Source organism: Pimephales promelas, chromosome 20 (genome assembly GCF_988280905.1).
Source record: "Pimephales promelas chromosome 20, fPimPro1.hap1.1, whole genome shotgun sequence".
In the NCBI taxonomy this organism is placed as follows: Eukaryota; Metazoa; Chordata; class Actinopteri; order Cypriniformes; family Leuciscidae; genus Pimephales; species Pimephales promelas.
This window is the reverse complement of record NC_142788.1, coordinates 22,325,538-22,350,498: the sequence shown is the minus strand read 5'-3', so window position 1 is coordinate 22,350,498 and position 24,961 is coordinate 22,325,538. Positions and strand designations below refer to the sequence as shown.

Below are 24,961 nucleotides of genomic sequence, written 5' to 3'. Positions count from 1 at the left end.
ATGTAAATATGTAAATTCAAATATATTTATATATGAAATGTCAGTTGTTTTTTTATTTATTTTTTTTTAGCCTACGTAATTTTTTGGCGGCACCCCTGACACAGTCAGGGGGCACCCCAGTGTGCCGCGGCACCCACTTTGAGAAAGGCTGCTCTAGACCCTCCCAGAGCGGAGATATCGAAATTCAAAATTTCGACCCGAAAAAAAAACGACAGTGTTACCCCTTTCGTTTTTTTTTTCATTTTTGGGCGAAAAATTAGGTTTCTCCAATCTTCTCAAAACTCTGGATTCTGATAGAGGGGCGCGAGACTTTGACATGAGTGCAAAAATGGAGGCTCTAGACCCTCCCAGAGCTGAGATATCGAAATTCAAAATTTCGACCCGAAAAAAAAACGACAGTGTTACCCCTTTCGTTTTTTTTTCATTTTTGGGCGAAAAATGAAGTTTCTCCAATCTTCTCAAAACTCTGGATTCTGATAGAGGGGCGCGAGACTTTGACATGAGTGCAAAAATGGAGGCTCTAGACCCTCCCAGAGCTGAGATATCAAAATTCAAAATTTCGACCCGAAAAAAAAACGACAGTGTTACCCCTTTCGTTTTTTTTCATTTTTGGCCGAAAAATGAAGTTTCTCCAATCTTCTCAAAACTCTGGATTCTGATAGAGGGGCGCGAGACTTTGACCTGAGTGCAAAAATGGAGGCTCTAGACCCTCCCAGAGCTGAGATATCGAAATTCAAAATTTCGACCCGAAAAAAAAACGACAGTGTTACCCCTTTCGTTTTTTTTCATTTTTGGGCGAAAAATGAAGTTTCTCCAATCTTCTCAAAACTCTGGATTCTGATAGAGGGGCGCGAGACTTTGACCTGAGTGCAAAAATGGAGGCTCTAGACCCTCCCAGAGCTGAGATATCGAAATTCAAAATTTAGACCCGAAAAAAAAACGACAGTGGTACCCCTTATGTTTTTTTTTTCGGGCGAAAAATTAAGTTTCTCCAATCTTCCCGAAACTCTGGATTCTGATAGAGGGCCATGAGACTTAGACCTGAGTGCAAAAATGGAGGCTCTAGCCCCTTCCAGAGCTGAGATATCGAAACTCAAAAATTTGGCCCGAAAAAAACAACAACAGTGGTACCCCTTATGTTTTTTTTTTTCGGGCAAAAAATTAAGTTTCTCTAATCTTCCCAAAACTCTGGATTCTGATAGAGGGCCATGAGACTTTGACCTAAGTGCAAAAATGGAGGCTCTAGCCCCTTCCAGAACTGAGATATCGAAACTCAAAAATTCGGCCCGAAAAAAAAACGACAGTGGTACCCCTTACGTTTTTTTTTTCGGGCGAAAAATTAAGTTTCTCCAATCTTCCCAAAACTCTGGATTCTGATAGAGGGCCATGAGACTTTGATCTGAGTGCAAAAATGGAGGCTCTAGCCCCTTCCAGAGCTGAGATATCGAAACTCAAAAATTCGGCCCGAAAAAAAAACCGACAGTGGTACCCCTTATGTTTTTTTTTTTCGGGCGAAAAATTACGTTTCTCCAATCTTCCCGAAACTCTGGATTCTGATAGAGGGCCATGAGACTTAGACCTGAGTGCAAAAATGGAGGCTCTAGCCCCTTCCAGAGCTGAGATATCGAAACTAAAAAATTCGGCCCGAAAAAAAAAACGACAGTGTTACCCCTTACGTTTTATACATTATACATTATACATATCTCAATATCTCAGCTCCGGAGAGAGAGAAACTCAAAATTTCGACCCCCAAAAAAACCGACAGTGTTACCCCTGTCGTTTTTTTTTTTGTTTTTTTTTTTGGTGCGAAAAATAAGTTTCTCCAATCTTCTAATACGTATTCTCTAATACGTATTACTGATGGTAAGGTTGCGCTGTTGACGCTCGCGTAGAGAAATCTACACACATGAGCGGAGCGCACACACACACACACAGTTAACAACATACTGCCTATAAAAAATCTAAATGTGGAGTTTTTCCACATGATTCAGCATTTTGAACGAATCGGTTGAGTCAAAGATTCAATGACCCATTCATAAACATCAGTCTCATTCTTGAATGAATCAACCGTTTGAACAAATCGTTTGAATTAATGAATCAATAACTCACTCATTTATACGGCCGCCTGCCGCCACCTATTGGCAGTTTAGTGTTATGCCAGTAAGTAGCCAAGTATAATTCTTTCCAATATTTTTTATTTTCACATTTAACATTATTTTATGAAATTGTAATTTTTCAGTGTAAATGATTTAATTTGATCAGCCCTACCTAGGGTAACAGTATGCTTCATCTTTCATTTTAAATTCCTAAATCAATAAATTCAATTATTTAGAACAATAAGACACTATAGGGCATTTAATAATATTAGGGGAGGGGATGCCCTAAAGGTGCAGATATTACAATATGCCTTTTTAAATATCAAAGCTGAACACTGATGAGAATATTGCTTCAGAATAAAAAATAAATACATTTTAAAAATCTGGACAAGCAACTTTTTTACTCAGACAAGTGATTGACAGATTTACTTACTTGTCTGGAGGACAAGCACGTGAAAAGGCTTAAGGGGATGGTTCACTTTGAAATTAATTTTTGATATGTTTTAGCTTACCTTTTGAATTTATCTATGCTTGTAATTTGTTTATAATTTTCAATGCAGATTCACTCTAAATAAATAATCTCTTGAAATTAGTTTTATATCGCAATATACTGTATATAGCAGCAGATAAAGAAAATAGATAAATAAAATATTTTATTTAAGGTTTTCAAGATTGTCCTGCCATGATATTGAGCATTTAACCTAACTCTAATCTTTTATTGAACCTGGAATTATAATTAGTGATACCAGATGAGATGTATGCATGATAGATTTTGAACTTTACTATTTTTTTATTGCAGGTTACCTGGGATCCACAGCGGAAGGCATCAAGGCATGAGATGTTGGCTTGGACAGATGTACCTGTACACCACACCGACCTCAGCTTTTGCATGGATGGCTGATTACGATCATGTTCTCTATAAGTTTTATAATAGCAAAACTGAGCACCTTTGACAGTGGAATCTGTAGGTGTAAAGTAGTCAGACATCAGTACATTTAAAGTCACAGAGAGAAAGTTTTTTTTATACAAGTATAAAAAAATGTTGGCACCATTATACACCAAGAAATGTGCATAATTGGTCAAATTGATAATGTTTATGAACAAAAATATGACCCTATGAGTTTGCTAATTTGTAGAATAGGACACACACACACACACACACACACTCTCTCTCTCTCTCTCTCTCTCTCTCACACACACACACACAGTATACATTTAATAGTTATTTAATTTAATATGTTTCATTTTTTTCTTTTTACTTGTTCATAATTTACAGAACATTAAATTAACATAAATCTTTGTCTTGTCCTAATATTATTTATTGTTGATTTATTACACTTATGCATGATCACATTATTATTAATTCATAATCTGTTTTTTGATTACACAAAATAAATAAATAACGAATCTCTGCTTTGTATTGTATCTTTGAATGTGTTAAACGTTAAGTGCATGATTATTCCTGATTAAGGTTCTGCAAGAACAAATTTGAAAGCAGAAAGTTTCTGCATTCTAGTTTGTTTACCTTTGACAACACTGGAGGCGGGCTTAGAACGTTCTGGAAACGTCACATATCCAAATAAAACATTGGTCGCAAAATAACATCCTCTGACCCTTTAAAGAACTCTACATCATGACCGTCTCCGAACGTTCCGGAAACGTTACTGGGCAACGTGTTTGACACCAGTGGGGACGTTCTGAGAACGTTCTGGGAACATCACATTTCCAAATAAAACATGGTCCCCTAAACGTTCTGAGAACGTCCCGAATGTTCCGTGAAGGTCGCAAAATAAAGTCCTCCGAACCTTTAAAGAACTCCACATCACGAACGTTCCCGGAACGTTACAGGCGACGTCCTTGACACCAGTGGGGACGTCTGAGAACGTAACATTTTTAGCTGGGACGTTACCTCACCAGCTAACAACATAGCAAGTGTATGGGCTGAAACTTCTCTGCCACCGCAATATCCATCTAAAAAAAACCCTGCTAATAAATAAAAAAATTAGGAATACTTACGATTGGTGAAAAGTAGGACTTAGAGGATCTCCAATGCTGATTTCGCAATTTTTACGCCTCGCCCAGCCATCTTTCGGCGCGAACTTCATCGGATAATGTCAAGCGTTATCAGGCGGGTGAGGTCGTCAACTACGGGGCGCTGTAGCGACCAATCGGCAGTGCAGCAGCAGAAATGATTGTCTTCAAATTTATAACCACTGTGAATTGCTCAGATAGATGTGGGATGATGATGATTATTTGAATGTACGTTCCATGAACTTTTTTTTTTTTTGCTACATTTAGCAATTATTAGTAATTTATAATTTATTATAATTATTTTATATAACTATTATATTATTATTTTTATAATTCATATAGAAAATGCATTAAGACAATACAGAAAACATTGCAATTTGCATTGCATTTGGTGGATGTAAAGGTGAATGTGTGGATGTGTATGGGAAAGTGAAATGAAATTGGAAAAAGGGCTTTTTTTGGCAAAAAGAAAAAAAAAACCAACAACAAACCCTTTTGTTATACATTTCCTTATTTTCCACTAATTCATACAAGAATTGACCTTGTAATCATACATCATATAGCTTTCCATCTCCTCTCACTTAATGGGCTCTATGCACGGCGGTATTCGGATGCTCGCCGATCGTAGAGTCCAATGCAATACCGAGAATTTATATCGAATTTTATAAAGAAACATTAGTCACAAAAACAGATAAAACAGACATCCCTCGTTGTGTTTATGCTTTTTTTTTTTATATTAAATGAACATAACTATATATAAAATTACATCTAGACGTTTGAACGTTTCGTTTCAAAGGCGGGAGGACAGTAAATTTTGAAGACTTTGCCATAATCCTGTTTTCCTCGGTTTTCCCCCGCCTTTCTCCACAACCGAAAACTGTTGAGTATCCTTGCATCAAATGCGGAACTTATGCGTGCATATAGCCCATTGCCATATTTAAATTCCATAACATGACAACTACATGTGATACCAATTTCACATGTTCACACACATAACTTCTTGCATAATTACATTTTTTAGTAGTTCTTAGTTATTGCCTTGATAATAGACAATATGAGCTAGGCATCAGAAAAACTGCATAACAATACAGTTGAAATTATATATCACTCTTAGTAATATAGTGACATACACTCTAAAAAATGCTTTGGGTCAAACATGGACAAACCCAAAAATGCAATTAAAAAATGTACAGTTGAAAGTGAAAGTTGAATTTGGGTTAAAATTACATTTTTAACCCAACATTTGGGTTTGTCCATATTTATCCCAAACCCAGCATTGTTTAGAGTGTATGAGCTACAAATGACCAGATCCTGCCATGAGCTAGGAGACTCTTGTATGCACATATAGCACATGACATGTACAGTATATGGCCTGTATAGGCTATGCACATATGCACCTCAAATTGCCTATATGTGCCATACATAGCTTCGGAATCGCTGGCCATAGGCTTCAGGAAAAAAATAGCTACTTTTACCTTGTCATAGTCCTTACGGTCCTCCATTGTGAGCGATGCATATGCCTCCTGAGCATTGCCTGTGATCACCGTTTGAAGCATGACAATTTGGATAGACCTCGGCCAATTCCTTTCTCCTGACATAGTTTCAAACAAGGAAAAAAAAAACACCAGGGTGATATTCATTAATGTCAAAAACTTGACAAACGTCTTGATATGAATCATCTGAACAATGTTTTTAGGTGTGGTAACTGTAGTATAAGCGGAATAATTGACTTCAGGCCGTTGAATTATCCGAAAAATAATGCACATCCAAGGTGTTTCTAATAATTCAACGGCCTGTCGTCAATTATTCCTTACATAATTCAACGGCCTGTCATCAATTATTCCTTACATATTTACCATGACCCATTCACAAGAATGCATTGGGAGATTCTGTCATGTCCTTATGGTCATCCTGCAAACACAAGTATAGCTAGTGGCTTTAGAGACTGAGCGGAGCTGCAGAGCTCAAAGTCGTCATATATTGTGCTGTTCGTCAAAAGAGCAGCTTTTCTACTTCTCTTTGTTCCCTCTCAATCAAGTCTGATTTAAGAGTCAGTTAAATGGACGAAATTGGTCGCTGGCTTTTATTTCTCCCTCCCTCTCTTCTTTCATTCAATAAGGTTCAATTTGAAAATGGTCTGGTTTGTATCCTTAATATATAAACGTGCAGGTGCTTCTAATCACAGGCAGTGCACATACTGTGACAATGTGAAATATTGCGATTTATCGCTTGCATTTGCATGATATTTTTCAGAGTTGATTGCCTGGACGTGTGATTTCACAGGGCCAAGTCTCCATCTGTATAGCCTACACCATTTTCTCTAAGTATTGAACATTTTCATCTTTCTTCAATACGACTTAATTGGATTAAGTTTGAGCAATTTTCATATTGCCATGCATTGTGCCCTAGCATGTAGAGCTGCCAGGCTGCTGCACTGTAAAAAATTTCCTGTAGAATTTACAGGAATTTACTGGCAAAAAAGTTGCCAATAAAATCCTGTAAAAATGTTGGAAATTGCTGTAAAATTGATTACAGTGTAATACTGTAAAGCAATTTACAGTTAATTGTTGTATATGAAATTTATAGGTATACAGTAATTTATAGAGTTTTTACAGTAACATTGAATTAAACCTGTATTTTATTTTACAGCAATATTTTGTAATTTCACTAAAGTACAGTATTTACCTGGCAATAAAGTTGCCAATAAAATCCTGTAAATACCCCCAAAATTCAAGTAGATGCTGTAATAGTTTAACATTTAAAAAGCTGAAAAGAATCATTTTAACAGTAAACTGTACTCTATTATTTACCATTATATTGATGTAGATGCATTAAAATAAACATTTAAAAAAACAAACACAAAGTCAAAGCTGTTGTAGAAAAATATTTATTAAAATAATCAGCAAATTACTACAAGACTGGTAACAACAATTTTACTTTTTCAAGTACAGAAAATCTTTTCAAAATCAGTCACAAAATAACTACAAATAAGGCTTAACACCAACATACTGGGTTCAATAAAAGTTAAAGGGATAGTTCATCCAAAAATGAAAATTCTGTCATCATTTACTCACCCTCAAGTTGTTCCAAATCTGTATGAGTTTCTTTCTTTGTTGAACACAAAAGATGATATCTTAAAGAATTTTGGTAACCAGACAATTGAAAGATATTTTGAAGAATGTTGGTAATCAAACAGTTGGTGGTAGCCATTTACTAAGTTCAGCAGAAGAACGAAACTCATACAGGTTTTTAACAACATGGGGGTGAGGAAATGGTGAATGATTTTCCATTTTTGGGTGATAGTTCACTTTGAAATTAATTTTTGATATGTTTTATCTTACCTCAAGGGGATCCAAGATGTAGGTGTCTTTGTTTCCACAGTATTTTCAATTTTGACATTTTTCAGTCAAACCGTTGTTGTCTATCAGTCATACACTGGAGGCTAAGGGGGTCCACCAAAGAGCAGCACAGAAGTCCAAATTAAACATGATTTAATGACTCGTACATGCAAGTACACATTGATGGCCTAAGACACGAAACGAGCGGTTTGTGTGAGAAAACGAACAGGATTTAAATAGTTTTTACCTCTTGTAATCATAGCCATGACAAAATGATCTGCCGGCAGGGGTGCTTCGGTCTGCGCATGCGCTGGAAGTGGAGCAGGAGACACTTTTGGTATTCTAGGTATTCTGATTAATTATTTTGTCTTTTTGCCTCCACGTTTCCCCGATTGGGCGCGAGCTTCTCCTCCTGTACATACGGTAATCTCTTTCCTGTGCGACAGAGAGTTGCGTGGGTATGACGCAATCGTTAGCCTACTTTCACTAAAACTGCATCTACGGGGCCATAACATAAGCTACAAGGTAATGGAGCTATTTATACATTGTCGTGTTTCTTTAGAAATAAATAAAGGACAAATGGGGTCTTCAAACGCCTCAGATGTAAAGTTATTCGCTGTCAAAGTGACGCCAACACGAATGGGAGTCAATGGGAATGCTAACACAAGTGAAGTTCTGCTACAAGATGTCAGCTCCCGCGAGGCTTCAACTTCCGGTCGATGGATTACCCCCTTGGTTTATACAGAGATTTCGGAAGTTTTACCTTTCACTAAACATATTTAGATATACGGGAAACCGCAATGGAAAACGATTTCGGTATATCTAAATATGTTTAGTAAAAGGTAAAACTTCCGAAAATCTCCGTGTAAATATTCAGTGACGTCACACGCAAGCGATCACTTCCGACGTAACATTGAACTGATTCAGTTCGGTTCAGTTGGACATTGAACAACTGATTCAGATCACTTGGACGTCACTGTGATTACACAAGGTAAAAACGATATAAATACTGTTCGTTTTCTCACAAAAACCGCTCGTTTCGGGTCTTAGGCCATCAATGTTTACTTACATTTACGAGTCATTAAATCATGTTTAATTTTGACTTCTCTGTGCATGCTTTTTGGTGGACCCCCTTAGCCTCCAGTGTATGACTGATGGACAACAACGGTTTGACTGAAAAATGTCAAAATTGAAAATACTGTGGAAACAAAGACACCTACATCTTGGATGCCCTTGAGCTAAGCTAAAACATGTCAAAAATTAATTTCAAAGTGAACTATCCCTTTAAGCTCAAACAACAGAATGGCAAAATTGTTAACTCGCATCTCTTGTTAACTCAAATTTCTGCTTTTCTATTATTATTACTATTATTTTTGTTTCAAAGTACTTTTTTACATTTTGTGTAATTATAGACATCTCAGTTTTTTGTTTCATATATACATTTGACAACTCACATGCTTAACCACTCAAGGTCCACAGGGTAGCCTAATGAGAAGAGTAGACACATGAGGATTGACTGTGTTGTTCCTCTTCTCTGAGGTCTTTCCACTTTCATTGATGTTCTTGGTAAACATCTGCTCAAAAATCAGAGGCTTTAGGATCATGTGCAGACTTATGAAAATATACCACTTTACAATAAGCATTATTTGCACTACTAAAAAGGATTTGTTCACCACAAAATGACATTTCTGTAATTAATTACTCGTTAATCTGTCACTACTGACCTTCATTCATTTTCAGGAACACACATTAAGATGTGTTTGATGAAATCAGAGAGGTATCTGAACCACACATAGACCACAACGTCATTACAACGTCCGGGGCCCAGAAAGGTAGTGAAAACCTCATTAAAGTAGTCCATGTAACTTCAGTGGATCAACCTCAATGTTATAAAGTGATGAGAATACTTTTTGTTCTAACGTAGAACCTGGAAGCGATGCACTGTTTAATACAGCGTCAGAGATTGACACAGAAGAGAAGAGATTTTGTGGCTTCATAACATTAAGGTTGATCCAGTGTAGTCACATGGTATATTTTAACATTGTCTTAACTGCTTTTCTGGACCTTGGAAGTTGCAATGATTTTGTGGCCTATGTGTGCTTCAGAAACCCTGCAAGATTTCATCAAAAATATCTTAATTTGTGTTCCGAAAATGAACGAAGGCCAGTAGTTAATTAATGACAGGTGAACTAACATTAATTTTTAGATGAACTAATCCTTTAACATATACAAATTTATATTTCAGTAATCTGTTACCTTTGAACAAATTCAAGTGTGCAGGATGCCTCGTGCTGGTACACCAGATTAAAGTTGTAGTAAGTTGCAAACAAAGCAGCAAATTCAGCCATGAAATTGGGGTGTTGATTCAGAACCACTTGACCCTCAATACTCAGCATCCACTGGGTTGCAGTGAGAATTTCACCTAAAAATAAAACAAATGAAGAGAAAAAAGAAAACAGTTTATAAAAATGTATGCTTAAATACAACAGGCAAAATGTATTAAGTAATTTAAAGATTCTGGAACGTACATTACCTAAGACAATCAGTCTCAGAGAGTCTGGAAGTGCAGAACTTTTTTCCACTTCAGCTGCTGTTGCTGACATCTACAATAAAAAAAAATAATAAAAGGGAAAAAAATGTAATGTAATTAAGTGCAGTATATGCAGTAAATGCAGTACAGACAGATTTCCCAGCCCTCATCAATATGGCATTTTAAAAAGCCTAATTAAGTAATTCAGAGTTGTACATGCATGTGAAATGATGGTATCCAATCTTGCAAATCAGTGTTGTGTCTGGTCAAATCTAGCACCTTTACAAGACTTCTGATAACCTGTATGGTCTCTATAAATGAAACTTAAAAGCTGCACATTTTTAAATGCACGTGAAAAGTCAGGTAACATTACACCACAGGTAAAACAGCAGTTAAGAACATTAATGTGACCTACAATGATATTGCTATCATATTGACAATTTACAGTGATACATTTCTCATTTAGATTTAGGTTCAAGTTATATTAAGAAAACGATAAATATGGGAACTTTGAACAGAAAATAAAATTAACTTTCAAATCTTTTGCCAGTCATTTTGAATTTAGTTATGACGCAGGGATTTGTTAAACACTGGGTTTACTTGCTCTCAATAATAAATCCAAACTAGTGAAATAAATGATAAAATAGCAGAATCATGCAACGATGTTAAAATCATATTCTAATGTTTTCATCAGCAAAGCTAACTGCACGTGCGTATTTACGTTCTGTCTCAACAGCACTTCAGAATGCCTTGTTTTCCAAACTGCAAATGCTCGAAAAAAATACTCTCTGGAGAGCATGACGAACAGGCATAGGCCTGTTACTATCATTAGGTGCGTTCCATTCGACAGGGTCCCTACGCAGTGTTCACTGCTCCCTACTCCCTGAACACGGTATATCAGTTGAAGTGGACTTCACTGACTTCCTGTGAAGTGATGTACCAATGTTCCCTTATTCCCTATGCCGTTTGCAGTGCCCTTCGAACTGAAAATGTTCGTTCCCTTTCAAATGGAATCTCACTTAAGATGGCTAAATACCCTGTGAAGTCCACTTCGCAGTCCACTTACGGTCGAATGGAACGCACCTATTGTGCGCTGCAAATTGATTTGCGTTAAATAGTTATGATGCAGGCCTTTATTAAACACTGGTTTTACATGCTCTCATACGAAAATCGAAATCAAACGAAATCAAAACTGGTAAAATAAATGAGAAAATAGCAGCATCCAACGATGTTAATATAGCCTATTCCAATGTTTTCGTCAAGAAAGCTAACTCTCACCAAGACTTAAGTGGATCCGATCTGTCGTCTTGCAAACTGCAATGCTCTAAAATACTCTCTTGAGAGCAAATTCAAATAAAACTGTAACAAACGGCAGCATTCGTCCATAACATTTAAGATAGTTTTACCTTGTGCTTGTAAGTTCAGATCGCCTCACCACTGAGCGCGCGCCGTCGCGATTGCCTCGCCTGAAACAAGAAATTTAAAATTAAAGACACATTGCTGTACTAAATAAACGTAACGTTTCGATGGAAAATATAGGAATCAAACACTTTTACATCACACTAAATGTCCTGATAACACGCAGTTGTTAACAAGTCGATCAATAATTGCATGATATAATGACATGCCGATGTTATGAATTCTGTTCAAAATATGAATCGCTCATTAAGTAATACATTAGATTGTAAATATTTATGGACGTAAATTTAAGTTAACTTACCAAAAATTGAGTAAATAGTGCCTTTTATCTTCAACTCGATCCTGCCCTGCTCCAGTCCACCAGATTTCAAATGTATTCAGCCCGCGCAATCCCATAATGCCACGTCACAGTAAATTGTTGTAAAACGTATGAACTACAGTGAAAACACCTCTTACCTGTAAATCAATTTACAGTTGACAGGGAAATATACAGTAAACAACTGTAATACTCATTTTGACCCATAATGCATTGCGAATTACAGTAATAACTTGTAAAATGATAAAACAATAAATTTCTGTAGAATTTTGCTGTAGAATCTACAGCAATTTTTTACAGTGTGTTTTATAGCTCTGGCGTGCGCTGTCAACCGCGTGTTCCTGCCGTCATCAAGGCGCTAAGGACCACATCAACCATCTCCGCTCATTCTCAGCAAGCCTGCTGGGTTTTCCCCGCAAGAAAACCAACCAATTCCATGTGGAATCGTGCTAAATTAACCAAATTTACAGCTTAGCACTTAAGGATCTCCTTAGTTGGTAAGTAAATGGCCCTTGCTGGCGTGTGCACGCACATGTGTGCGAGAGAGTAATGCCTTGTTGCTCCCAGTACTGTCTTTCTGGAAGGAGTCGTAAAGAGCTGAAACATCTCTCAGACCCGTGCGACAAAGTCTGCTAAACCACTTTTATTCCACCATTTCTACATAGGCCCGAGAAGAGACTTCACTGTAAATGTCCGAAAGTAGGCCTACCGCATGAGATTGCACAACAATAACAGACATGGCATTGGGACAATCATTTTTTGTGTGTGCACTTGTGTGATGTATTAAACAAATATGGGTGACACCCATATTTTACAGTTTCCTTTTTACACACTTTACCATACGACGTCATTCTATAGAATTGGGGGTATATTTCGAGTCTCCCTGATAAACCTTCTTTTATTTAAAAAAAAAAAAAAACTTTATTGAATCAGTTTTGAATAATAACCCAAATTATTTTAAACTATCTCTAAAATATTGCTTTATGTAGTAAAATTATTTAAAATTATTTAGGGAAAAAATTAAATTTATTGGAAATATTAACTAAATGACTCCCACTCCACCTATTATTGACTGTCTCTGCCTCCTGATTCATACATTCAACTAGAATTATCATGAAACAATGAAGTCTAATTTTCAAATAATTTTGAGTTTACTCTTAAGTTACAGAAACAATTAAAAAAAAAAAAATATATATATATATATATATATATATATATATATACGCTATGAAAATATATACGCTATGTAATTTAATTAATAAAAAAATAGATTTTGTGAAAAGAAAAAAAGTAGCGTTTCATTTTTGAAAAAGTATCGATTCATTTTTGAAAAATTATTGTTTTGCATTATTCTTTTTGAAAAAAACAGCAATTCTTTTTTGAAAAAGTATCGATTCTTTTTTGAAAAAGTAGCGAGTCGCTACTTTTGAAAAAGAATTGATTCACTTTTGAAAAAGTAGCGACTCATTTTTGAAAAGTATAGCGTTTCATTTTTGAAAAAGTAGCATTTCATTTTTGAAAAAGTCATAATTCATTTTTTTAAAAAGTATCGATTCACTTTTGCTAAAATGGCAATTCATTTTTGAAAAAGTAGCGATTCAATTTTTGAAAAATTATTGTTTTGCATTATTCTTTTTGAAAAAAACAGCAATTCTTTTTTGAAAAGTATCGATTCTTTTTTGAAAAAGTAGCGATTCGCTACTTTTGAAAAAGAATTGATTCACTTTTGAAAAAGTAGCGACTCATTTTTGAAAAAGTAGCGTTTCATTTTTGAAAAAGTAGCATTTCATTTTTGAAAAAGTCATGATTCATTTTTTTAAAAAGTATCGATTCACTTTTGCTAAAATAGCAATTCATTTTTGAAAAAGTAGCGATTCAATTTTTGAAAAATTATTGTTTTGCATTATTCTTTTTGAAAAAAGTATTGATTCTTTTGAAAAAGTATCGATTTTTTTTGAAAAAGTATCCATTTTATTTTTAAAGTAGCGTTTTTTTTAAAAGTAGCGATTTATAATTTTTTTCCTAAAGAGTATCGATTCACTTTTGAAAAAGTATAAATTCTTTTTTGAAAAAGTAGCAATTCGCTACTTTTGAAAAAGAATTGTTTAATTTTTGAAAAAGTATCGATTCACTTTTGAAAAAGTAGTTCAATCAGTAAGTCAGCTACACTTTTTACTTCTGAATATATTTTATTCTGGTGCGCTTAAAATGATAGTTTTCTCTGAGTTTAGGTTTCTGTGTAATAGTAGCCTTGGCTATTCAGCAACTCAAACGTACCAAACAAACATTTACTAAAACAGATTTTGCACAGGCATTGCAAGAAATACAAGGTAAAACTTAGATTAGGGTCCAGTTCTCACCATTAACCAGTTGCTTATTACCATGAATAACAACTAGGATATTGGCTATTATCAGTAGGCCTACTTACAAATCATATTATTCTGCATGACCATATTCTACATCCCAAATATACCTAAACTTAACAAATACTTGTTAATAAGAAGTAATTAGGAGTTTATTGAGGCAAAAGTCAGTTACTGTAATAGTGAGAATTGTACCATAATCTAAAGTGTCACAATATATCATTTTTGGAGATTCTTACTGTGCCTTTATACATGATTAATAATATTTTATTTTTAATTACTATTTAAAAAAAAATATATGTGTCAATATTCATAACAAGGGCATTTATATATAGTATACCTTTGTATTACAATTTGCCAATTTTTTAACATTTTCATTTTAAATCACGCTTGGTAAAGTTATTAAATTACCTATAGGAAAAGTCTTTATTACTAACCCATCCAGAGAGAGAGAGGACTTGTAATCACATGCACCAAATCGTTATTAAAAGATTGTGACTTTTGGAATTTGGCAACATGAGTTTATGTAAGCGTGTATCTGAGATTGAAATTCTTCACTTGTTTACCTGCAGCTGTGCAGCTTCAAGCAAAAACTTGCTTGATTTCGACAGGTGTGCCTTTAGTGTAATGTTCAGATAAGAGGATATTAAATCATTCTGAGCCTTGGTTTTGCTTTTGTGTAACTCAAAAATTGATTTTTATCTCTTACTACACACATTTAGAGTCATATTTATGCCGAAATCTCCCCTGATCCAGAACATAATTGAGCATTTCTCCTCATTTCAGTAGACATGAATACAGAGAATAACATTTGTACATAGCGGGCCTGTGACATTACCGCCAATAAGGTCTTGTTAAAGTTAAATTGGCTGAATGTGTGTCTAATTCTCTTTTTCCTTTGGGGTCCCTGAACTTAATTTTTTTTCACACAAGCAACAGCTGCTACCAGAGGCACAGCAGCTTCCTTGTGAATCCTTTTTTTTTTTTCTTCCTTTACTCTGACCAAAGGTCTCTTTAAATAAAGCCATGCATGAATGGAAATGGCTAAATGAACGTGAATGCCAAAGGTTATGAGGAAATGTATGAGATTTACAGACGCAAACTAAAAACAGAACAATGCTGCAATTATATGCTCAAATGAAATGATTCTTTTTATGACAAGCATATGAAATGTGATTTGTAAGCAAACAACTGCACACTTCTGAATGGTCATAAATACACACTTAATGCAAATAAACAACGCGGAAAGAAAGGAAACATACGCATGGGTTTTCCCGTAAACTCGATTGCTTGAAACGTTATGCGTCGCTCTCGTGCATCCTAATAAGACGTGTGACCAGCGCTGCTGTGACATATGTACTAAACACCTGTGGCATGTTTTTAGGCCCCATTGTTCCTTCTGGGTCTCACACAACCTGTTCCTGGAACATCAACCCTCAGTACGTACGAGTCAGATCCAGCCCTGGTATGACTGCGCACACATGGCTCATTATGATGGAAATGACAAAGATCATGAGATGAGATGTGGAAATATGTCAGGTAAATAAGCGCCGATAAATGTTTTATAAAACTTAAAATTAATGAATCACATTGCACATTACAGAACAACTAGAAAATCAAGTAAAATGAATAATGCTAGACATTCTCTCAAAATGAACCATCTAAACATATCTAACCCCTATCTGTATTGTTATTGTTAGTTACAATACATATACATGTATTGCATGGCACGCCTTATTTTAGTGTCCTTATTACATGTAGTAATACTGTAGTAACAGCAGTAAATTATGCATAATTACATGCAACTAATCCTAAACCAAACCCAATTTCTAGCTATTACTCATCACTTAAATGTTTAATTACACTGTATCAAGGACAGTTCAAAATGACTAAACATTTGTTACCATTTAGTCTTTTGTGATCAGAAAATCTTTTGTGATTTTTTTTGTTTTGTTTTTTTCTTGTGTGAAACGCATGCTTTTATTTGTGTATGTGTTTTTTCAATAGTGGCTTGGCAAATACTTTTTGGAATTATGTTTGCTACAGTACATAATTTACATAATTGGTTGCAATGTATAATTTATACAACAAAATTAGAAATGATTCTGATTTTATTTCTCCCTTATTATTTAGACAATAAGGTGATCTGTTGTTTCAACAGCAGCCTGCGCTAGTTTGGAGGTTGTTTCCGTCTGGTTTTTGTGTAATATAATTTCCATCGTTTTTTTTTTTTTTTCATTCTTCAAGATTATATGCAGGATGCCAGCTGGCAGACAGATGGTGGTGGCTTTACACGTTTTTATTTAAAGACACATCAGAAGGAAGAGGAGGGTGAGGCAGGAGAACAGCTGTAGCGAGTGGGACTAGAGTATATGCTGGTCAGAGCGACGAGCAGCCTGCCCTGCACAATGAAAAAAACACACAAAAAAAAAACACCCAAAACCATTTTAGAGTGCTAAAACTTTCCCAAAATGCACCAGAGAGCATTTGTCCCCTGGCTCCGTGACTATGTTTGCTCTACTGTTTTTTGTAAACTCATATTGAATCCGATGTTTTTTAAAAAAAATACTGTCATCCTCAGTGTATACGCAGCGCTGCCGGGCGTCCGCCGGGCGTCCGGGGCCCTTTAAACTGATTCAGATCACGTGGACGTGACTGTGCTTACACAAGGTAAAAACGATATAAATACGGTTCGTTTTCTCACACAAACCGCTCGTTTCATGTTTTAGGCCATCAATGTGTACTTACATTTACGAGTCATTCAATCATGTTTAATTTTGACTTCTCTGTGCATGCTCTTTGAGGTGGACCCCCTACACCTGCATTATATGACTGACAGACAACAACGGTTTGACCGAAAAATATCAAAATCGAAAAAGCTAAAACATATCAAAAATGAATTTCAAAGTGAACGGTGTGAGTCTCAGTGGGAGCGGCTTATTAACCGCAGTCTCGTTAAACCATTCCCCTAGAGCACAGCAGTGCTACCTAACACTAGCACACATTTTGGGAGAGAACGCTATGATTTGGAGAAACACCGTGTGGAACATTTGCTTGTTATAATAATTAGAATTTCTTTATTTCGACTCTTTACAAATCCTGCTATTTTACACACATAAAATGTATTCAAGTGCACAGTATCTCCCAGGCAAACAGCTGCTTCAGTGTGAGTCCTGCGCCTTTGCACTCGAGACCAGAGAACAAACGGCCTGTGAAAGGGGCATGCCATATGCAAAATACAGAAGTTCAATTAAATAAAACAAACACCAAAACAATAGCAAACAAAGAGTTGTGGATGGTATTAAATTATGCAGATATCATCGTTATTGTGATCGCACGTGATAGGCTATACAGCTTTGAAAATGATGACTTCCTTGCGTATAAGGTAGAAATACACTCCACTGTTCAGTGCTACAATAATGCGACTCGTATAGATTTAATTACCACTAATTCCTCTAGCACTATGGGGAAACCATGGCAATAACAATAAAACCTCACACGTACGCTTCCATACGGCCTCTCACACACACACATTCAAGCAAACTATTCTGGTGTTAGTTCAGTTTTTAACTTTTTATTCTTTATTTCTCCGTATTTTCTTTTTAAAGGAAGCTTTTAATCAAAGAGCATTTTTGTTCATATATAGTTTTTACAGAAGAAAATACTATACAACCTTTTTTTTTTCCCCTCCTGAAACAATATTTCAGAGATCTAAACATTTAGTTGCCTAGCCATGTTTAGGAAATAATTCATTTCCTCGCCTTGCTTTTCTTTGTTTATCTTCAATGGAGGCCAAGTAAACAAAAATCATTTTTTTTTTTTTTGTAATTTGGAGCGAAGCACTGCAATAATTTCCTCTGTATAGAATTCATTTAAATTACAGTCATCATTAGTGTTACTCGTTAAGCAAGCCAGGTTCCAGCATGCCTGTTTCATATCGAAACCATCCAATCTTGGAAGCGAAGAAAAAAAAAAACTTTTTTTTTTCTCTTTTTTTTTTCTTAAATAAAACACAGAACAACAGTTCTTCGTCACACTGAAGACTATTTGTGCATCAAAGCAAAGTGAACTAAACAACTTGTAAAGCAAATTCCCTGTCAAAAGATATATGCCATCATTTCAAAAGGTAAAAAGGAACCTAAAAAGTGCATAAAACACCCTAGAATTTTCTCATTGCAAGGTCACATAAATATTAAATAACTTCTTATTATTGGAGTGAAACCACAGCTGTTGTAAATAGAAAACAAAAGCTTGAAACATTGTTTTCCGTCTGTACAATTCATAAAATCACACACTTTCCGAGCAGCGCTAGTGGCGCCAGCATTCATCATGGTGCCTTTGTGATGCCTGTCCTCCGATCGGCCCTCTAGAAAAGAAAGTCTCTCTCCATGTTTCCTCTTCTTTTAGAAATAGATACATGACGCTTCTGAAAAAAGAAGCTTCAAAAAGCCAGTCTCCATCCTCACTTTGTTGCAACTATTGTTTTTTTTTCTTGTTTTTTTTTTTCTTCATGCTACAGAAACTGTGGAGGGGAAAGGAAAGAAAAATAACACCTACAAACATTTCCCTACATTCAGAGACGCTTGTCTCCTGATCTGTGTTTGATGGACACTTTAGGACATCTATTTGTGGAGCAAAACAAAGACCTGTAATCTCCTCCCATTCATACTGGGCAATAGCACCATCACATTACAAACTCTCCGAAACACAGGAGGCGATAACCCTCGCCCTCAGAACAGACCCATTTACAGTGAGACACCCCCCACATCATCTGGTCATGCCTGTGCCATTAGAGAATAATGCAAAACAAACAGACAAAAAGCCATATTAATGCAATCATGTAAAAGATAACAAAACGTCTTAAATAGAGGCTTGAGTATCTGCTCTCATCTATACAAAAGTGCACTATGAATATGCAATGCCAAATGGGTCCTCATTGAGAAAAGGAACAGAAATCAAGTGAGATCAATGCTTTATGGCCTGAAGCTTTGCAGTCACTGGTCATTGTTTTGTTTTGTCCTGAAGTTACAGGCGAATGTCCACATGGAATGGAGCCTATGACACCACTGACCATGACAGCAGGTTTAAGTGAGAACTGTGATAATTGTAAATAATAATAAAAAAAAAAAAATAAAAAAAAAGTCATCTGATCAACGGAGAAGCGTAGAACTCAAAGCACTGATGCAGGCCCCTGCACAATAATAATAATGACACAGGGTATTTCTGAATCAATTATTTGAGCAACATTCTTTATAAAAGATTTCCTGCAATGTACGCTTTTCGTTGCTTTCAGGTTTGTCCTGCAGTTCAGTGACTGCAATTAAAATGTACATTAACATCCACACACATCTACTTTATATAGATAGTCATATATAGAGAGATTGTTTTTCCTTATTTTTTCCACACACAAAAAGTAACAAATGAAATTGAATAAATTAAAGTCAAACATGCACACACACACACACACGCACACACACAAAAGACTGATGTGTAGGAAAAGGTTTACATAGCCACCCATGTGTAAAAGAGGGCCTCGTCTGTCTATTTCTCTGTTCATTTTTTAATGCATAATTAAATTAATAATGTTGGTCATCTTGTAAACATCATAATAAATCATTTTGGGCCTTCACTTTTCTTGTAGTTGGTTGTTTTCTTGTCATCTGCAGCGTCTCTAAGCATGATAAATGAGGCCACTCAAACTTGCGTTTGTTCAGGGAATTCATAGTTCTCCTTCTACAGCATGGATTAGGGCTCAGCCTCCGGCTCCTCTTTATCCAGTTGGGAAGTCTCTACGTGGTTCAAGGAAGCATCGAAACTCTCTCCATTGTCTTTGTCTACTTCTGGCTCTGGCATGGAATCTTCATACGAGTCTGTGTTCATGTCCTCCTCCGCTTCCTCCTCTTCCTCCTCGTCGTCGTCATCATCCTCCTCCTCGGCTAACGGCTCCTCCTCGGGTGATAGGTCATCTTCGGGATCGCCGGATGTTCCGGTGGTGTCGTCCTGAGGGTTGCTCGGGCCCATTGAGGCAGAACTGGTGGCCAGGGAGAGTGGCTGCCTGTGCATCTTGTTGCTCAGGTCCATGGAGTCGCTGAGGCCCAACCCAGCAGCGTTTTTCAGGAAGAACAAGGAGCTGTTGGTGTCCGTCCCCAGGTTCAGAGAGCTGTCGAGGTTGAGCGCTGAGCCCGAATACTCGTACTCACCGGCGGCCCCTGCCGAAGTGAGGTACATGCCCATACTGTTGTGGGTCGGCCCCGGTGTGCCGGGTGAGGTTGGGTGCAGATTCATGGGCATTGGGGGCACAGCTAGGCCAGAGTGCTGGTGGTGGTGGTGGTGGTGATGGTGATGGTTGCCATCCTGGTTGGGGGAGACCGAAGGCAGCTCCCCCCTTTCCTGCTTCTCGTGCTTGCGCTTGTGGGAATCCATCTGGGACATGCCCACCACCGTGTGCTTGCACTCTGGGTAAGTGCAGTGGAAGTGCGAACACTTGAGCTTGTACTTGCAGTCGGCCACCTCGCAGTCTACGCTTGAGCTGAACTGACAAAATCCGGCCGCGCTGATCACATCCTGCTTGCCGTGGTGCTTGCGGTGCGCCGTCACCTTGGTGCTGTCCGTACAGCGGAAGCCGCAGCGCAGACAGTGGAAGTGGGTGCTGTTGCCAGAGAACTGGCAATCGGGGAAGTTGCAGCATAACGAAGACTTGAAGCGCTTGAAGTCATCCAGGACCAGGTTGTCCACGCGGTCATGGTGTTGGGCGTGCTTGTACATGTGTGTGCGGCCGCAGAACTTGTAGCCGCAGTTCTCCCGTGTGCAGTGATAGTGGGTTACCTTCAGGGAGAACTGACAGGCGGTGTCCTTGCAGTCCTCATAGAGGTCGTAGCGGCGGAACCCTTCCAGCATCATGCCTTCGTCCAGCATCTTGCGAGACGAAGCGGTCTTGCGCCGCTTGCCGAAGGGTGACATGTCCTCGATGATCCAGAAGCGTTTCTTGGCGCCAGTTGCCGTGGGGATAGAGATGGTGTTACCTGATTGCAAAAAAAAAAAGAAGGCATTTACAAGTTAGACTTTAATCGGCACGACAAGCTGCAAACAAGAGTAGCCACACATGCCCTATCAAAGCTACCTACAGCAATATACTACATGATGTGATTCCATGCCATAATCAAACAGAGACAGTCCCATTTGTATAATGTACTGGTGACATTTTAACGCGATTGTCACGTCTAGGCATTGGGTAGAGTTCAGAGGTGCTTCCCTACATCTGGCTTTATGGGAGAGCAGGATACCCTCCCATAAGCCTGAGGTCAGTGCTAATGATGTGCTCCCTGTCCTGACCAGCAGGAATCCCATGACTCTATTAAAGCCTGGCATGATTAAACCAGCTTTTTACAGCAGGCTACTAATGGACAGCATTTTAGACAGTGGACCTAATGGCAGGTGTGCTAAGTCTAAAGCCACTACCACAGTGACTTGTGTGAACTGCACTGCATGTGTAAAAAGCTAAAGAGCTGTAACCAGCTAATGCTTTCTAATGGCTTTGTAACTGCTACCCATAGCACAAACTACTGTAACTCTAGAGCTGCATTGTTCGGGTGGAGACGAGGTAGGTACCTGCAGCGTCCTGAACTATAGGGACGTCATTTTTAACCGAAGACGATGTAGGAATGATGGGGCTGAAAGCTGTTGTGTTGGTTGGCATGACAACACTCCTAGTGGCTCCGAGAGAGGCGCTGAGCAGAGAGTATGATAGACAGGATGGGGAGAGGAGATATGGGAGTGAGGGGAGTGGTGGCCGGAGAAGAGCTGAGGAGAGAGATGGAGGCTGACTCTGGAGTGCAGGCTGATGAGGAGGTGGAAGAGGAGGTGGAGGAGGAGGAGGTGCAGATTGAGAAGGAGGAGAGTCAGCAGAGGTAGTGGTGGCAGAGGCAGGGACCTGACAGCCTGGTCCTACAGAGACACGGTGCCAAGGAAGGATGGTAACAGAGACAGGAAGGTACAAGACACAAGGGTGGGGAGGTAAAAAGGGAAAGAGATCAAGTAATGAAATAATGAAAGCCAAATGGTAACCAAAGTCAGACAACAGACGAAAGCAACAGTGATGAGAATGGAAGATAATAACATTTGAAATCAAACAGTGAACCCAAAAAATCAATTCAACGAAGGAAAGCTCAGATTCAAAGAGCAAAGGCCCAGATTTAAAGGTGCTGATAGCATTGTTAGCCAGTTTGCTAACTTATGCCAGTGAGTTAGACCCTTGCCCCTTCAACCCCACAACAAGATTTCTGATTGGCTAAAAATGATCAATGGCATATTCCAAAAAAAAAAAAACCCCAACAAATTTAAAGCACCTTTAAGCCTAGAGAATATGAACAACTTGTGCTGCCTCTGTGTGTAGCTGAATGACAGTAGAGATGAGAAAAGTCTGGGATGCCTCTGTTCTGTAGTCGCCACAGGGATGGCATTAATGTGAGTTATGTGTGGAATACTATATGACAAATTAAGTGCTTTATAATTTAATAAATATCATTACAGTGGGAAACATTTGGTCGCTCTGATGCAACATACATAGCTTTATGAGTAAGATACAGAGAATTCAGTGAGACGTGGTGCAGGTTTCTCTTTTCAAAGAAGAACAAAAGGCCATCACAAGGAACACAATGAAATTTGATTGACTTATTGACCAAATTAATCTAAAAAAAATTGGCCACACTGAGCCTGTGGTTTCATTTAATCAAACATATGAGGCTGAAAATGTTTATTGCGATGAAACAGTTTTGTTGCTGAGGTCGACTCACCTGCTGGCGAACTATCGTTGCCCACGGGGGTGCTGGTGCAACTGCGGTCTTGATTGGAGGACTCTGAGGAGAGGCCCAGTGGGCTTCCTCCGCCGGTGTAGTCCATGTAGTCATCGTTGTCCTCCATCATGCTGGAGAAGTTGGGGGTCATATTAGGGTGGCTGCCTACCATGGCAGATGAAGCTAGACCGGCCATGTGCTGCATCTCTTCATGTCGGTGGGCATGAGAGACCTAAAAATGTCCAATGGATAAAGTTTAATCAATGAAATACGTTGAATTCATGTAAAAAAAAAAATCCAAAAAGGGGCTTACTTAAAATTCTATAAAATTTTGAGAGTGAAAGTCAGTTTTATATTATAATTGTGCTTCAAAAAGTGTCGTAAATTTCTTCGTACCTGGGAAGGAACTCTGTCGAAATTTTTTCCCAGCATCCTCCTCATGTGTTTGCGGGCATGGGAAGTCATCTGGTGCTTGAGCAGAAAGGAGAACTGACAGCCCTCACGGATACAATGGAAGTGGCTGTTAACTTGGTTGTATTTGCACCCTGCAAGAGACGAGCGACAAAATTAACTTGAGCAAAGACCGTCTTCATCGCGCCTGGGATTCAGGGACAACATTTATCATGGATTCACAACGAGGTAATGAGGACATTGTGCTTCCGTCCCGCGCCTGCATAATGCAGAGAGACAGAGCAGATGAGTCCAGTGTCACACTGGGAAAGTCGAACCTTTTGAAGATTAGACCTGTGGTGCTCTTTTATTACAATGACATCTTTTATTCAATTTGGAATTTACATAAATACATTCTGCATTTGGAGAAGCAATAATGCACAACCCTGCAAACCAAAGTAAACACACAATTATTTCCATATTAAATTCATTTTTCATGACCTATCTGTTGCTGGTGTGTTTCCTCCCCCTCACGCCAGTCCCTTTGCTTTTTATTATTTCTTTTTTTTTTTTTTCTGCACAAAGGGCCCTACAGATTTTAATTGCTATATGTTTTCAAATTTAAAGACTGCCTTTGCGCACTAATCAAATATTGTAGGGTGCTCGTAATAATTTTATTGTGAATAATGCGTGCTGAAATAATTGAAAGAGTAGCATTCAGGGCAGGTGCTGGCTTGTCCGTTACCATGGCACCCGTGGCGTCATGCAACAAGCCGCCTGTTGTCAGACTGCTTTTGTACACAGGAGTGGTATACTTTAAAAAGTTGAGTAAATATGAGCACATGTTGAAATATCAGGGCTCTTGTGCCACCAGATCCTGGTAACCTCATCGCCGGTGTTCTGTTTAATGTAGCTGCCATGGATACCATTTTCCCAGTCCAGCTGAACCATCAATTCTTTATGACTCTATGGCTTGCTTTTGTCATATGTCCCTGGTTTATACCACTAACAACGGCACAGGAGAGACATTATACTCTGTGGATACTTGTCCGATACTTTCCACTCTTCAATAAATGTTCTTTTCTTGACTTAAAGGGATAGTTGACCCAAAAATGAACCTTTTGCCATCATCAACTCAACCTGTTTTATTCAATAGAACAAAAATAAGTTGCTCTCACACAAGCAAAATGACTTGAAGCTCTTATATGGCATTAAAAGACACATTATTACAGACTATTCTATACAGACACTTTTGTTGTACTTTGTTTTCTCAACACCACAGATCACATTCACTTTCACTGCACGGAAAAGAGCAGCTTGGACATTCTACCGAACGTCTCCTCCTCCTCCGAAGAAAATCCGATGGGTTTTATTCGAAATGAGGGTGTCCGTTTTTTTGCTCGACTCTCCCTTTAAGGGAAGGGGAGCAGAGAAAATAAAATACAAACTTTTAATCTGCCTGCTCGTGATGATGATCGAGGCTTGAAAAAGAGCAACACAAACAGACTGAGCTAGACAGGCACAGTAATTAACAAACATATGTAATTGCTCATTCCTGACAGGTTAAATATACCCAAGAAAACAACCTCTGTTTGATTGCCTACTATAAATACTGAAGTATTAATGTATGACAAAAAGGCAGACACCATTTTTCTCGGCCCGTTTTCTGTAATATAAATAAAACGT

At 37.9% G+C, this 24,961-nt stretch overlaps 1 protein-coding gene and 2 long non-coding RNA genes across 5 annotated transcripts in view; all 3 read right to left on the bottom strand.

The window, feature by feature from the left end:
* Positions 1 to 24,961, bottom strand: part of LOC120463788 (uncharacterized) — a 69,888-nt gene that overhangs the window by 41,392 nt on the left and 3,535 nt on the right. The window lies entirely within an intron of this gene.
* LOC148970643 (uncharacterized) lies at positions 8,907 to 12,027 on the bottom strand. Of its 2 annotated transcripts, none has more exons than XR_016148233.1 (5): positions 11,716 to 12,027; positions 11,402 to 11,461; positions 9,994 to 10,068; positions 9,722 to 9,887; positions 8,907 to 9,039 (listed from the first exon to the last, which is right to left on the bottom strand). It is a non-coding gene; the product is annotated as an uncharacterized LOC148970643 (long non-coding RNA). The 2 variants fall into 2 exon arrangements; XR_016148232.1 differs by having other exon boundaries at positions 9,999 to 10,068; positions 11,716 to 12,026.
* LOC148970642 (zinc finger protein castor homolog 1-like) lies at positions 17,213 to 23,449 on the bottom strand. Of its 2 annotated transcripts, XM_089124449.1 has the most exons (4): positions 23,282 to 23,449; positions 22,886 to 23,117; positions 21,702 to 22,037; positions 17,213 to 21,115 (listed from the first exon to the last, which is right to left on the bottom strand). In XM_089124449.1, exons 1-4 carry the CDS (start codon positions 23,348 to 23,350, stop codon positions 19,839 to 19,841), a joined length of 1,914 nt encoding a protein of 637 aa, XP_088980575.1. In that variant the 5' UTR covers positions 23,351 to 23,449; the 3' UTR covers positions 17,213 to 19,838. The 2 variants fall into 2 exon arrangements, with proteins under 2 accessions (XP_088980575.1, XP_088980576.1); XM_089124450.1 differs by lacking the exon at positions 21,702 to 22,037 and having other exon boundaries at positions 23,282 to 23,448.